Source organism: Phacochoerus africanus, chromosome 2 (genome assembly GCF_016906955.1).
Source record: "Phacochoerus africanus isolate WHEZ1 chromosome 2, ROS_Pafr_v1, whole genome shotgun sequence".
NCBI lineage: Eukaryota > Metazoa > Chordata > Mammalia > Artiodactyla > Suidae > Phacochoerus > Phacochoerus africanus.
In genome coordinates, this window is record NC_062545.1 from 62,883,356 (window position 1) to 62,897,751 (window position 14,396).

The 14,396-nt window shown below is 34.2% G+C and overlaps 1 protein-coding gene across 2 annotated transcripts in view; it reads left to right on the top strand.

Annotated features, from left to right (window-relative positions):
• Nucleotides 1–12,026, top strand: part of MANEA (mannosidase endo-alpha) — a 54,459-nt gene extending 42,433 nt beyond the window's left edge. For both annotated transcript variants that reach the window (XM_047761283.1, XM_047761290.1), the window contains exons 4-5: nt 5,527–5,603; nt 6,697–12,026. In XM_047761283.1, coding sequence (XP_047617239.1) covers nt 5,527–5,603; nt 6,697–7,372 — 753 coding nt within the window. In that variant the 3' untranslated portion in view covers nt 7,373–12,026. The remainder of the gene's footprint in view (nt 1–5,526; nt 5,604–6,696) is intronic.
• The last annotated feature ends 2,370 nt before the right edge of the window (nt 12,027–14,396 follow it).

A 14,396-nucleotide genomic window follows, 5' to 3' on the forward strand; every position in this document is an offset into this window, starting at 1 on the left:
CAAGTCTTCTTTCTCATATATGAATGCCTCCTGGGTCTTCACTGACCCAGTTTTTGCTTGGCAGTGACAAAAGAGGCCTGGGCAGTTTGGCTGGCTCCTCCAGTTCCCCAGCTCAGAGGTTTGATTCTCTCTTACCAGCTCTGTAGCAAGTGAGGCAACTCCTGGGTTCCTTGGAGTAAGATACTGGTTCTTAAAACACCATGAAGGCACTTTTGCTCATGTACAAATGTCTAACTTGTTGACTTAAAAAGTGATAAATAGGAACAGTTTTATGCCATCATGTCACTGATAGCACTCTCCAGGATTATCAGATTTTTCACTTTAGAAAGTTCACTTTGGGTTTATGGTCAAAATTAGAAGCATGAAATGAGGAAATATCTATTACTCTTACATCCCCATATAAAGATAATGCAAACATTTGATGATACATATATTGTTCTATAATTTTTAAAGTCCTTGTAGTATTGTTCTAATTTTTCCAAATAGAATGGTAAAATGGTGACTCTCACATCATTAATTAAATCTAAAAAATACTACTTCATTTAAGTAGTTAGAAATAGAGGAGTTAAGATGGCAGAATAGAAGGATGTGTATACCTCTTCTCATGAAAACACCAAAATCACAACTAACTGCTGAACAACCATCAACAGCAAAGACTGGAACCTACAAAAAAAGATAGTCTACATCTAAAGGCAAAGAAGAAGCCACAAGGAGATAGAAGAGATGCTGTCATGATATAGTCAAATCCCATACCTACTGAGCAGTTGATCCACAAACTGAAGAAAAATTGTGTCTCAGAGATTCCTCCACAGGAATGAGAACTACTTAGCCTGAGGGTCTGGCATCGGAAGGAGGAGCCCACAGAGCATTTGGCATGGAAGACCAGCAGAGCTTAAGTGCAGGAGCTCCACTCTTAGAGGGAGCACACAAGGTTTCACATACACTGGGACTCAGGGCAAAGCAGGGATCCTATAAGTGCCTAGGCCAGACTTACTTGTGGGTTTTAGAAAGTTACAATCTTTCAAGACTGACCAAGGAAAAAATGGAAAATATGAATAGACTAGTGACAAGTACTGAAGTTGAAAGTGTGATTAAAAAAACTTCCAACAAAAATCCAGAACCAGATGAGTTCATAGGTGAATTCTATCAAATATTTAGAGTAGAATTGTATCCTTCTGACCCTCTTCCAGAAAATTGCAGAGGAAGGAACACTTCCAAGCTCATTCTATAAGGCCATCAACACCCTTGATACCAAATCTGGACAAAGATACCACAAAAAAAAAATAAAATTATAGGCCAATATCACTGGTGAACATAGATTCAAAAGTCTTCAACAAAACACTGGCAAACTAAATCCAACAATATATTTAAAAGGATCATACACCATGATCAAGTGGGATTTATCCCAGGTATGTAAAGAATTTGTAGTATCCGCAAATTGATCAGTTGGATATACCACATTAACACACTGAATAATAAAAACCATGTGATAATCTCAATAGATGTAGAAACAGCTTTTGACAAAATTCAATACTCATTTCTGATAAAAACCCGTCAAAAAGTAAGCATAGAGGGAACATGCCTGAACATAATAAAACTTGTATATGACAAACCCACTGCTAACCTCACACACAATAGTGAAAAGCAATGCATTTCCTCTAAGAAGAAGACAAGGATGTTCACTCTCATTACTCTTATTCAACATAGTTTTGAAAGCCCTAACCATGGCAATCAGAGAAGAAAAAGAAATAAAAGGAATCCAGACTGGAAAAGAAAAAGTAAAATTCTCACTGTTCGCAAATGACGTTGATATTCTACATAGAAAATCCTAAAGATGCTACCAGAAGGCTTCAGGAGCTCATCACTGTATTTGGTAAAGTGGCAGGATATGAAATTAATATACAGAAATCTCTTGCATTTCTATACATAACAATGAAAGATCAGAAAGAGATATTAAGAAAACAGTCCCATCTACCATCACATCAAAAAGATAAAATACCTAGGAATAAACCTACATAAGGAGGTGAAAGACCTATACCCTGACAACTGTAAGTCACTGATGAAGGAAATTGAAGATTACTCAAACAGATGGAAAGATATACCATGCTCTTGGATTGGAAGAATCAGTATTGTCAAAATGACTGTACTATCCAAGGCAATCTACAGATTCAGAACAATCCCTATCTAATTACCAATGGAGTTTTTCACAGAACTAGAACAAATTTTAAAATTTGTATGGAAACACAAAACATTCCTCAGTGGGACACAGAAGGCACAGACATTAATTGACCATCTTTAACAGTGATAGGAATATACAATGAAAAACAGTCTCTTCAATAAGTTGTGGTGGGCAAATAGGACAGATACATGAAAAGGAATGAAATTAGAACATTGTCTTAGACCACATACAAGCATAAACTCAATGGATAAAGAGTTACATGTAAGACCAGATACCATAAAACTCCTAAAGGAAAGCATAGGCAGAACACTGATATAATTCGCAGCACTATCTTTTTTGTTCTACCTCCTAGAGTAATGAAAGTGAAAACAAAAATAAACAGGTGGGACCTAATTAAGCTGAAATTTTTGCACAGCAAAGGAAACCATATCCAAAATGAAATAACCTACAGAATGGGAGAAAAACTTTGTAAATGAAGTGACTGACAAGGGATCAATCTCCAAAATATACAAACATCTTATACACCTTTGTATCAAAAAAAAAAAAAAACCCAATCAAAAAATGGGCAGAAAGATCTAAATATACATTTCCCCAAAGAAGACATACAGATGGCCAAGAAGCACATGAAAAGATGCTCAGTGTCACTAATTATTAGAGAAATGCAAATCAAAACTAACAGTGAGGTACCACCTCACACAGGTCAGAACGGCCATCATTAATGTCTACAAATAACAAATGCTGGAGAGGGTGTGGAGAAAAGGGAACCCTCCTACTCTGTTGGTGGGAATGTAAGTTGGTGTAACCTCTATGGAGAACAGTATGGAGATTCCTCAGAACACTAAATATAGAACCACCATATGATCCAGCAGTCCTGCTCCTGGGCATATATCTGGAGAAAATCATAAATTGAAAAGGTACTTGCACTCCTGTGATCATTGCAGCACTATTCACAATAGCCAAGACATGGAAGCAACCTAAATGTCCATCAACAAAAGAATGGTTAAAGAAGATGTAGTACACATGTGCAGTGGAATATTACTCAGCCATAAAAAAGAATGAAATAATGCTATTTGCAGCAACATGGATGGACATAGAAGTTATTATACTAAGTGAAGTAAGTCAGAGAAAGACAAATATCATATGATATCACATGTGGAATCTTAAAAAGTGACACAAATGAACTTTTTTACAAAACAGAAACTGTCAGACTTTAAAAACAAATTTATGGTTACCAAAGTGTGAATTGGGGGGGCAGATTGGGATTTGGGGATTAACATACATATACTACTATATATAAAATAGATAAACAACAAGGCCCTCTTGTATAACAGAGAAATCTACTTAGTATTCTGTAATAACTTACATAGGAAAATAATCTGAAAAAGGATGGATAGTATGTATATATATAACTGAATTGCTTTGCTGTACACTTGAAAATAGCATATTTTCATCAACTATACTTCAATATAAGATAAAAATTAAATTTAGAAAAGTTAGGAATATGAGGGAAAATTTTAAATGTTATCAGTAATGGCTTTTTGAACTCTTATAAATACATTGATCTGTACTTTATAGAAAGAAGGATGCCATTTATAGTTTGCAACTTTAAAAGAAAATTTAACATAGGATATTGGCTTATATATGATGCGCTTTATATATAAAATGGAAAATTATTGAAAAGAAGAAACTTCAGTTGCATCTAAAGGGAAATTACCCAAGGTGGCAGTATGTAAGAGTATGATAATACCTATACCCTTGTCAGTTTTCCGTCAATTGAGTTAAAAAGCAAATAGCAGAGCTACTGTAAAACCTAACTGTCCAGCCAATACTTAAGATATACTGCAGAAATGAAATTGACCTTACTTTATTAGTAATGAGAATTTTCTTTGTACAATATTCTGAAATCTCATTTTATTAAAGGTAGGAAATGATAGTTTCACTAAATGCTGACGTTAAAATTAATTCTATGGAAACTAGTAGCACTGATTAATGTAAAATACATTTCACTTTAATGGGGGAGTTGAAACAAAGGCATTTTATATTGCAGTAGCATAGAAATCTCTAATTCCATACATGCTTCATAGAAAACAAACTCTATCAGTAAGTTTATTAGATTGCCATAAAGATTTTAATTCTTTTTTTTTTTTTTTGTCTTTCTAGGGCCATGCCCACAGCATATGGAGGTTCCCAGGCTAGGGGTCTAATAGGAGCTGTAGACGCAGGCCTATGCCAGAGCCGGAGCCACCCCCACACGAGATCCGAGTCGAGTCTGCGATCTACACCACAGCTCATGGCAATGCCAGATCCTTAACCCACTGAGCAAGGCCAGGGATTGAACCCGCAACCTCATGGTTCCTAGTCAGTTTCATTAACCACTGAGCCACGATGGGAACTCCAAGATTTTAATTCTTAATGGTAAGTCAGTAAAATTAGTAATAATAGTGAAAATTCTCATATTTGTTTTGCAGATCTTAGTACACATGATACTTCCCTTAACTGACCATTTACTCTACTAGTTAGAAATTATATACAAAATGATTTTGCTAATGATAGTTTTTCTTGATTTATATATAAGTAAACCTTCTTTTAGTTAAAAATTTAATTTTCTGTGCACAGTGTTTTAAAAATATTTTTGGTTACTGCTTTCTTTTATTATGGTAGAGATATATAAACTGCATCAATAAGAAGCATTCTGAAAATTATCCATTATAGTACCAGTTTCAGATTTTTAAGTAATTTTGATCTTAATTATTTGAATGGTAGTACGTATTGAATATAAATTATTTCATAAAATGCCATTTTAATGGTGTAGGAGAATTTGTCATTTAAAGGAATTTGTTTTGGTTTCATTTAAATGTCAACTTAATGTTTCCACCTGAAAAAAGAATCCAGGCTTTACTAGATCATGATTTTGTTTCACCTTTTTTTAAAGAAAGATATGTCTAAATATAGAATATATCCCTATGTAACATACAGGAAGAAGTATTGCACAGTGGTCAATAGTTTGAATTCAGGTTGATCTTATTCCTCCAGTTGGCTGGGTGAAAAGTCACTGAACCTATCTTAACTTCATTGCTTCATATAGAAAATGAAGATACTAATAGTAATAGAGTTGTAAGAATTACCTGAAGTTAAAAAAGATAAAATATTTAGGATATTATTTAACAGAGAAAGCTCTTGTTATTAAGTGTTATTACGATTAAAATTCTCTGGCACTTAAATGTTCACTAAGTATTCATATAAAATGAAGGTTATTAAATCAGTTTATTAAAAATGAGGGCTATGCTTTTCATTTTTATTTTTACATCATAGATAATTTTTTGTCTAATCAATGTTTTCTGTTTTAGGTCACTTTTCACATTGAACCATATAAGAATCGAGATGATCAAAATATGTACAAAAATGTCAAATACATTATAGACAAGTGAGTTTCTTTTGTGCTATAATTACTGTTATATGATCCAATGATAATTATTAAAACTATAAGTTATATTTGAGAGATTTGAATGACAGTCTGACATAATAAAATTAATTTAAACTAATTTTTTAATGAATATTACAATCGTTTTAGGGAATATTTCTTAATTTCATTATAATTCACTTTCTATATGAACAGTTAAAGGGTGCTGTTTCTACTGTTTTATGTGTTTATTAGACTATGATTTCTGTCATTTGACATTTTAAATTGATATTATTCTTTAAATCTTATGAATATAGAGTTGTCTTTTTATAAGGAAGTTCAGAGTATAAAATGTGAACTGCTGGGAGTTCCCGTCGTGGCGCAGTGGTTAACGAATCCGACTAGGAACCATGAGGTTGCGGGCCTGCCCTTGCTCAGTGGGTTAACGATCCGGCGTTGCTGTGAGCTGTGGTGTAGGTTGCAGACGCGGCTCGGATCCCGCGTTGCTGTGGCTCTGGTGTAGGCCAGTGGCTACAGCTCCGATTAGACCCCTAGCCTGGGAAGCTCTATATGCCACAGGAGTGGCCCAAAGAAATAGTAAAAAGACAAAAAATAAAAAATAAATAAAAAATGTGAACTGCTTTTACAGCAGAGAACCCACATCTACTATTTTCATGTATATTTAGGATGATTACAAGGAAAGCATTAATGCAGTTTCATTTTGTTTGCGGTTTTACTGATAATTGTCTGTGACAGATATACTCTTACAAAGAAGCATGTCAGCACTAATGGGACATTTATCACTTATATGAAAAAGCAGTATTTTCATGTAGAAAATGGGCTTTTTATTGTGTTAGTCATTAATTCTAAACCTCGATATAAGATAATTAATTTCTTGTTTGGTAATGTCTTAATGTGTCTAGTATCTCATTTCCCAATGTATAAAATTAAAAATGCATTTTTAATGATTATATTTACATAGCTAATTCCCCAAAGAAGGTGAACAATATGCTTAAATTTCACTGATTACCTTCATTTTCAATACATAAAATGTTATTGTCCATGGCAAGTGAGTTAGGAATATTCATTTTTGCTTTTACATATGTTTGTATTCTAGGTATGGAAACCATCCAGCCTTTTATAGGTACAAGACTAAGAACGGCAAAGCTCTTCCCATGTTTTATGTCTATGATTCCTATATCACAGCACCTGAAAAATGGGCCAATCTATTAACCAGCTCAGGGTCTCAGAGCATTCGCAATTCTCCTTATGATGCATTGTTTATTGCACTTCTGGTAGAAAACAAACACAGATATGAAATTCTTCGAGGTGGTTTCGATGGAATTTACACATATTTTGCCACAAATGGCTTTACTTATGGCTCATCATATGAGAACTGGGCTAAACTAAAGTATTTTTGTGATCAGTTCAACTTAATGTTTATCCCAAGTGTGGGCCCAGGATACATAGATACCAGCATTCGCCCGTGGAACACTCAGAACACTCGCAACCGAATCAATGGAAAATATTATGAGACTGCTCTGAATGCTGCACTCCAGGCCCACCCCAGTATAATTTCCATCACCTCTTTCAATGAATGGCATGAAGGAACTCAGATTGAAAAAGCTATTCCCAAAAGAACCAGAAATACTGTGTACCTGGATTACCGGCCTCATAAACCAAGTCTTTATCTAGAGTTAACTCGCAAGTGGTCTGAAAAATACAGTAAGGAAAGAGCAACTTACGCATTAGATCACCAGCTACCTGTTTCTAGTGCACTGACTAAAGTTTAATAATTATAGAAATCATCTAATTTGAATACATTCCTTTTGTTTTGAGTTATGGAAAGAAAACTCAAAATCAGTATGTACTTTTATCTCTAATAAAGAATTTGTACATTTTTAAAGTTAGTGATATTTGCCAACTTTCACATTGTTGCACTGAGAGAATATCTGAGAGAAAAGTACAAATAACATTTCTTGTGGCATAATTTGCTAAATTTCTGACTGAAATTGAAATCCTGCTTTGATAGCTGTTTTTATTTCACAATGGGTAATTGCTTGTGTTACATAAGTCAGCATACAGTTAAAACCTACTTGTAATCTGGGCCCAAAGAAATAGTACTATGTGTATATTTGGTTTGTCTTTTGAAAAACAAAGATCTAAAAGATAATATACATGATTCATTTATAATTTTTTTCAATGATCCAATCAACTTTCCCACATTAGCATACAGACTGGGTAACTCTCCAATAATAATTCTTAAGAAAAATAAAATCACATACCTTAAGCAATACTGTGAACCATATTTTGTTAGGAAGGTCTGCTTTCTGCAGCACAATATGTATCATCATTTGCAGATTTTTTATTTCCTACAGCATGCGAGGTGTTTTGCATGTCTAATGTTATAATGCCTAATCCAGACTTTAGAATAAGGAAAATCCTTTCATAAAGGTTAAGGATTGTTTCTCAGTTATTAACAAAAAAAATAGCTGTTTCACAATTATTATGACAATATAATGTCCCAAATAGTATTTTTAGGACTCTATCAATCTTTAACTTGTAAATCTATTATTCATGTTTTAAACTTCAATATTTTAACTTTAATGTTATCAGAGACCAAGTATAAACATTGAATTACTTTAAAATTAAGCTATTTTTTACTAGAAGTCAGAGAGAAAATTACTTAGCATTTTAGATTTTAAGGACATAGAAATGAAAATTCCTTTATATCTTAAATTCATGCTTAAAGTTCTTAATGTTTAATGCTTAGTGATGGAAATAATATTTTATTTAAAATACAGTACTTTAAATTATTGTATATAATAATATCCCCATTTAAAAATACTACTTGGTATGGACTTTTAACTTTTTAAAGTTGTTTTTATGCTACCTATCAGGTTAAAGACTTGTGATCAGTTGTTTTCATATTGTGAACAAATTAATCACCTGTATGCTAAAAATGAATCTCTTTAAACTCAAGACAGTTAAAAGGCAGTCTATAGTTAATATTTGTAGCTAGAATTATAGTTTAAAAAGTCTAATATATATGTACTAGCATTTTTTAAGATATTTAGTAAAGATAAGTAATAGGGAAATACTAAACAATAATACATGTATGTATTCAGAGTATAAAACATTTCACTTGGAAATAAATTAGTGTTGGAATTGATCATGAAATAACTCCTCAGACAGTGAAATTCATTTTTAAGCAGTACTTTTGAGGTAAACTATCTTTTCTTTAAAAAGAGACATGATTACTATATTAAACTTATTTGTAACTTAAGAATTTGCCATTTTTTCAGGGAATATTCAGACTATTAGAAATTAGTATAGAAGTAATTAATCATTTATTCTCTAGAGGAAATTACAAGAATAAGTCACTATAATGTTATAACTAAGCATCTTCATTGGAACACTCATACAGCTATATAACCTGTGGATTTTTTTTCTTACATCCAATTAGCATTGTAAGTTATCTTAGGGATAAACTTTAAATATGTCACACCTAATAATTTCCATGATATACATATTTTATTAAATTTTAGTTACAGAGGTATCTACCCCACAGGGATTTTTGTCATTGCTTAATATATATTTGAACCCACCATGACATACAATTTTATCCAATAGTTCTGAGATTAAGAGAAAGCGTATAAAAAACAAGGTCAGCAAATCCTCAACATGGACACCACCATTTCTCTCCTACTCCCACTGCAGACACTGATCATCTAGGACAGGAGACTTTGCCACTGAGCTTTGTTGTAGTGCCCAACAATTACCTCAACCAGCCAAAGTTCGAAGTGGGATAAAATAGTCTTCATTGCAAAAAGTTATTCTTAAGGGAAGAATGTTTGGAATCAGCTCACAAGATAGTTTATTAGTTTTTAATTATTTGAATATCATGTTTCTGTCTTAAAAAAAACAATTATTAGAGGAGATTATCTCTAATAATTTTGTTATTCTTAGGAAGGAATGCTTTCAAAATCTTCCTCAGGTCTTATTACAGCTGCCTTTACCATTTGACTTATAGTAAGTTTAGATTGAATGAGCACAAGTAAATAAAAGCAAAGAATTGATTTCTTAATTTAAAAAACTGTATGTAGGTTTCAATTCAGTAAAGTAACTTAAAAGAAAAAGCAGTGTAATTTATGCAGTGCATGAACATAATGAATTTTATAGTTTAATCAGTCTGATTTGACTGTATAGAAACCAAATCTTTCTTTTACTGCTCCCTTTAAGGACTGATATTGTCAAAAACTGCTGTTATTAATGTTGATCTCAATTGTATACTAACTTTTTTTTTTTTACCTTAAGAGTATGTAATTTAAAATGACTATTTTGTTATATGAAGTAGTTAATTTTCAACTAATAAAAGCATACATGAAATAAATCATATCAGATATAAATATATATTTCTTTTTATTTATACAATGTTTTATTTAATTTCTGATTAACAGCTTAAAAGTAGTATTCAGTCAGCACTATATATTTTTGTTACTTGAATATGCCTGTATTTAAAAATCAGACATCTTTAATAAGCCTGTGAATTTGTGTTATACACACAAAAATGTGATTGTTTTTAAAATTTGAAAGATGGCTTATTTTTTTAATTCTTTGAGCATAATCATATTTAGCTCGGCCATCCTTTAAAAAGTTGACGTTCCCCTAAAACAACAAAAGTAACCAGCCTCCAGAGGACCTACCATGTTCATAACCAAGCACTTTTTGATGATCACGGTTACTCAATTTAAACACAATTACTATTCCTATAAACTCTGTAGTGCCTACAGAAACAGTCCTTGGAAGTCCTTATCTAAATTTTGATAAGGTTGAACACTTATGTCCTATAGTATAGGAGCAATACTTTATTTACAGTCAGTAAAATTTCATATTTTTATAAGTATATACTATTTCAGAATGAAAAATTGAGTCAGCTTTTTGCCTCAGCTATTCCTTTTTAAAAATGTACTTTAAATTTTATACTGACTTTATTAAATATCAACATAAAGGATAAATGTGCTCATATGCTTAATTTAAGATTATTATCCTGGAGAACTCAGGTACTACTTTGAATTACTTACAGAGACTCGGCCTTAGTCAAATCAAAGAATTTAGTGGTAGTGCTGTGACATTCCAACTATCAGCAAAGAGGGGAATATTTTTCAGTGTGATTAGCTTTTGTGGTTATTCCATAAATTACTATTTCATTTATGATATCAAAAGACAATAATTTAAGACCTAATAAGCCATTAGTCATAGATCTAATATTTACTAAAATCAGAATATAGAAATTTTTTCATATTGTATGTTCTAAACTTCATTTAAGGCATCATATATTGAATTTCACATTTCTCAACTTATATTAAAAGAAACATAAATATAACCATAAAGTAAAAAACCTTGTTAGGTCTATCCAATTGAAATAAATATACAAAATAATGATATACCATGGTAACGATAATTCTATATACAATTCAGCTTATGGTGTGTGATTGGATCATTATGCGTTCATATTTTTATTTTGGCTTTTTAAAAGAATAGTTTAAAAATCTAAATAACAATATTATAAACAACTTAAAGTAGCAGTCCTCAGCTACTCAATAGCATTTAAAATAAATATCCATGTATAAAAGTATTTTTGAGTCAGTTTTACAAAAGCTACTTTTTTTAATGGCTGCACCCACAGCACATGGAGATTCCTGGCCTAAGTGTCGAATTGGAGCTGCAGTTGCTGTCTATAGTACAGCCAGGGCAACACCAGATCCAAGCTGCATCTGTGACCTACACCACAGATTGTGGCAACATTGGATCCTTAACCCACTGAGCAAGGCCAGAGACTGAACCCTTATCTTCACACAGACAATGTTGGGGCCTTGCTGAACCATAACAGGAAATCCACGAAAGCCACTTTCAAAACACTGTATATCACAATGTTAATTTGATTATAGTATCTAACGATGTGAGCTTTATCCTGATCTTGAAAATATGAAATGCAAAAGAGAAAAATACTTAGAAGAAATTCAATTGTAATACATGAATTACATTTTAGAAATTTATGTTTGAACACAGTCACTTAAGGTAGTAGCCACACTTTGTACATACTAAATTTATATTTATTGAATGCTGTCATACCATATGCCATTTTAATTACCCAAACATATCATTCATGTGCCAGACTTTTAAGCTATTAATATCAAAATGAAACAGTCAAATCTGATTTAATGTAAAAAGTCAAATGCACATCTGATTGCTCCATTCTTGAAAATTTGCTATGCTGTTGTATTAAAGTACATTCTTAAAAATTATGCTCCTGAATTTTTATATTGTAAGAAAAATATTTGGTGACAGTCATTATATGAACAGTAGTTGAGCTCAAATTCTGTGTTATTTTTCTTCATATGCACATTATGTGTTTGTAGCTAAAGGCTTAATTTAATCCTAAAATAAAATGTTCTGTTAATGCACACTAATTTTCTCATTTCATTTTTTTTTACTTGAATCATTCTTAAATAAAATTTAGGTGTTTCCTCTTACTAGAATGTGTGTACACTGACTTTGCAAAAAGAATTTGATATTTTTCATAAATAATTACAAAATTAATAAATTAATAAGGATGGAATTTTGAAAGCAATTTACATATACAGTACTAGCTATGCATGGTTGAGTGCACTTTTAGTATTGAGAAAGATATTATATACCATATAATAAAGAAGCACCTTTTGGTGGGTGGGATCAAGATGGTGGAGGAGTAAGATATGGTGCTCATCTCCCACAAACACATGAAATACAGACATTTAGAAGTAGAACGATTTACACAGAACATCTACTAAATGCTGGCAGAAGACTTTAAAGCTCCAAAAGGGTTAGAAACCCTCCACATAACTAGGTAGAACAAAAGGGGAAAAAAAGAGAAAATAAAAGGAATCAGGATGGGGCCAGCACTCCTGAGAGGGAACTGGAAAGAGGAAAGGAACCCACACTGTGGGAAGCCACCTAACAAGGAGATCAGCGGAGAAGGAGGGACTTTAAAGCCTCAGAAAATCACAGCTACCAGGTTGAGGAGGGCAAGCAGAGAGCTGCACAAACCATTGGTGCCACTGCCTTGGACACCAGAGCCTGGGACGGTCAGATGGGGGCTGGGCACTCAAGATTCAGACTCCGGAGGTCAATTCTGCAGAGAGGACTAGGGTTGGCTGAGTGTAGACAGCCTGAGGGGTTAGGGAGTGGTGCACCATGGCTAGGAAGTGGAGCACCACAGCCAAAGGAGCATGGGAGGAGGCCTGGGCCTGAGGGAGGAGCAAGTTGCCGTTGGGGAGGAGGGCAAGAGGAGGAAGATGAGAGGAGACCACTATAGGAATATCTTTCTCTGTGCACCTGTAGGCTCTTGACAGCAGTGGGGGTAAACCCACACTGCCATCTCAGACTTCAGAGGTGGGAGTGGCCCACCACCACTAAGGGTCCATGAACAGGCACCACCTACAGCCCCAGGACTGGTGGAGAGGAGGGCACTGTGACCAAGCGACACCCACTGATGCTCTGACTCCCCTGGGAATGCACATGCCCTAATTCTGCCACTGCCAAAGGCTCTGGACACTACCTATAACTGCCTAAGGGTCACTGACACTTCTGAGGGCCCTGCAACAAGGAGTAGCCTGTGCCACATCCCTGCATGTCCTTGCTACTGTCAAGGGCCCAGCAACCAGGTCCTTGCTACTAGTCAGGCCCACTGCTTCCGTCTACCTGACAGCAGCTGCAGGCCATATACCAGCATGAGAATAACAGTCTGCACACACTGAGAAAAGAGACAGCAGGCATCCAAACCCAAAGCAGGGCCCCCCACCACCACACACAGTAAGCCCCCCAAAACACCCAGGGATGTTCTTGTATATAAAGAGCACACCAAGACCATAGTACTTATTTTCCCTTAACTCACAGAATAAGAAAAACACAAACAAAATGAAGAAACTCAGGAACCATTCCCAGTTAAAAGAACAGAAGAATTCCCTTGACAGAGCAAACAATGGAATCTGCAGTCTAACAGACACCAGGTTCAAAAAGGAGATAATGAAAATACTGAAGGTGCAGATATGAATAGTAATGCAGATTACTTTACAAAGGAAATAGAAAATATAAGGAGCAGCCAAGTAAAATTAGAAAATTCATTTGAAGAGTGGCAAGGCTGAGTTAAAGGCACTGAAGAGCAGAATGAATAGTGCAGAGGAATGAATTAGTGACTTGGAAGATAGAATAATGGAAATCACTCAATCAGGACAGCAGACAGAAAACCAAATGAACAAACATGAAAGCAATATAAGAGATCTATGGGATAATACAAAGCAGGCCAATCTATACATAATAGTGTTTCCAGAAGAGAAGAGAAAAGGCGATTGAAAATATATTTGAAGAAATTATGGCTGAAAACTTTCCAAATCTAAAGGAAACAGGTTTTTTTTCTTTTTGGTGTTTTTACCTTTACTAGGCCTGCTCCCATGGCACATGAAGTTTCCCAGGCCAGGGGTCTAACTGGAGCTGTAGCTGCCGGCCTACACCAGAGCCATAGCAACATGGGATCCGAGCTGCGTCTGCAAACTACACAATAACTCACAGCAATGCCGGATCCTTAACCCACTGAGCAAGGCCAGGGATCGAACCCTCAACCTCATGGTTCCTAGTTGGATTCGTTAACAATTAAGCCAATGTCGTGAGACATGTTTCTATAATATTTTCTTAGTTTCTATGCTGAAAACTCCATCTTGTCCTGCTTTACTTTACCCCATCTTCCTGCTTGAAAAACAATCACAGTGCTGGTGAATG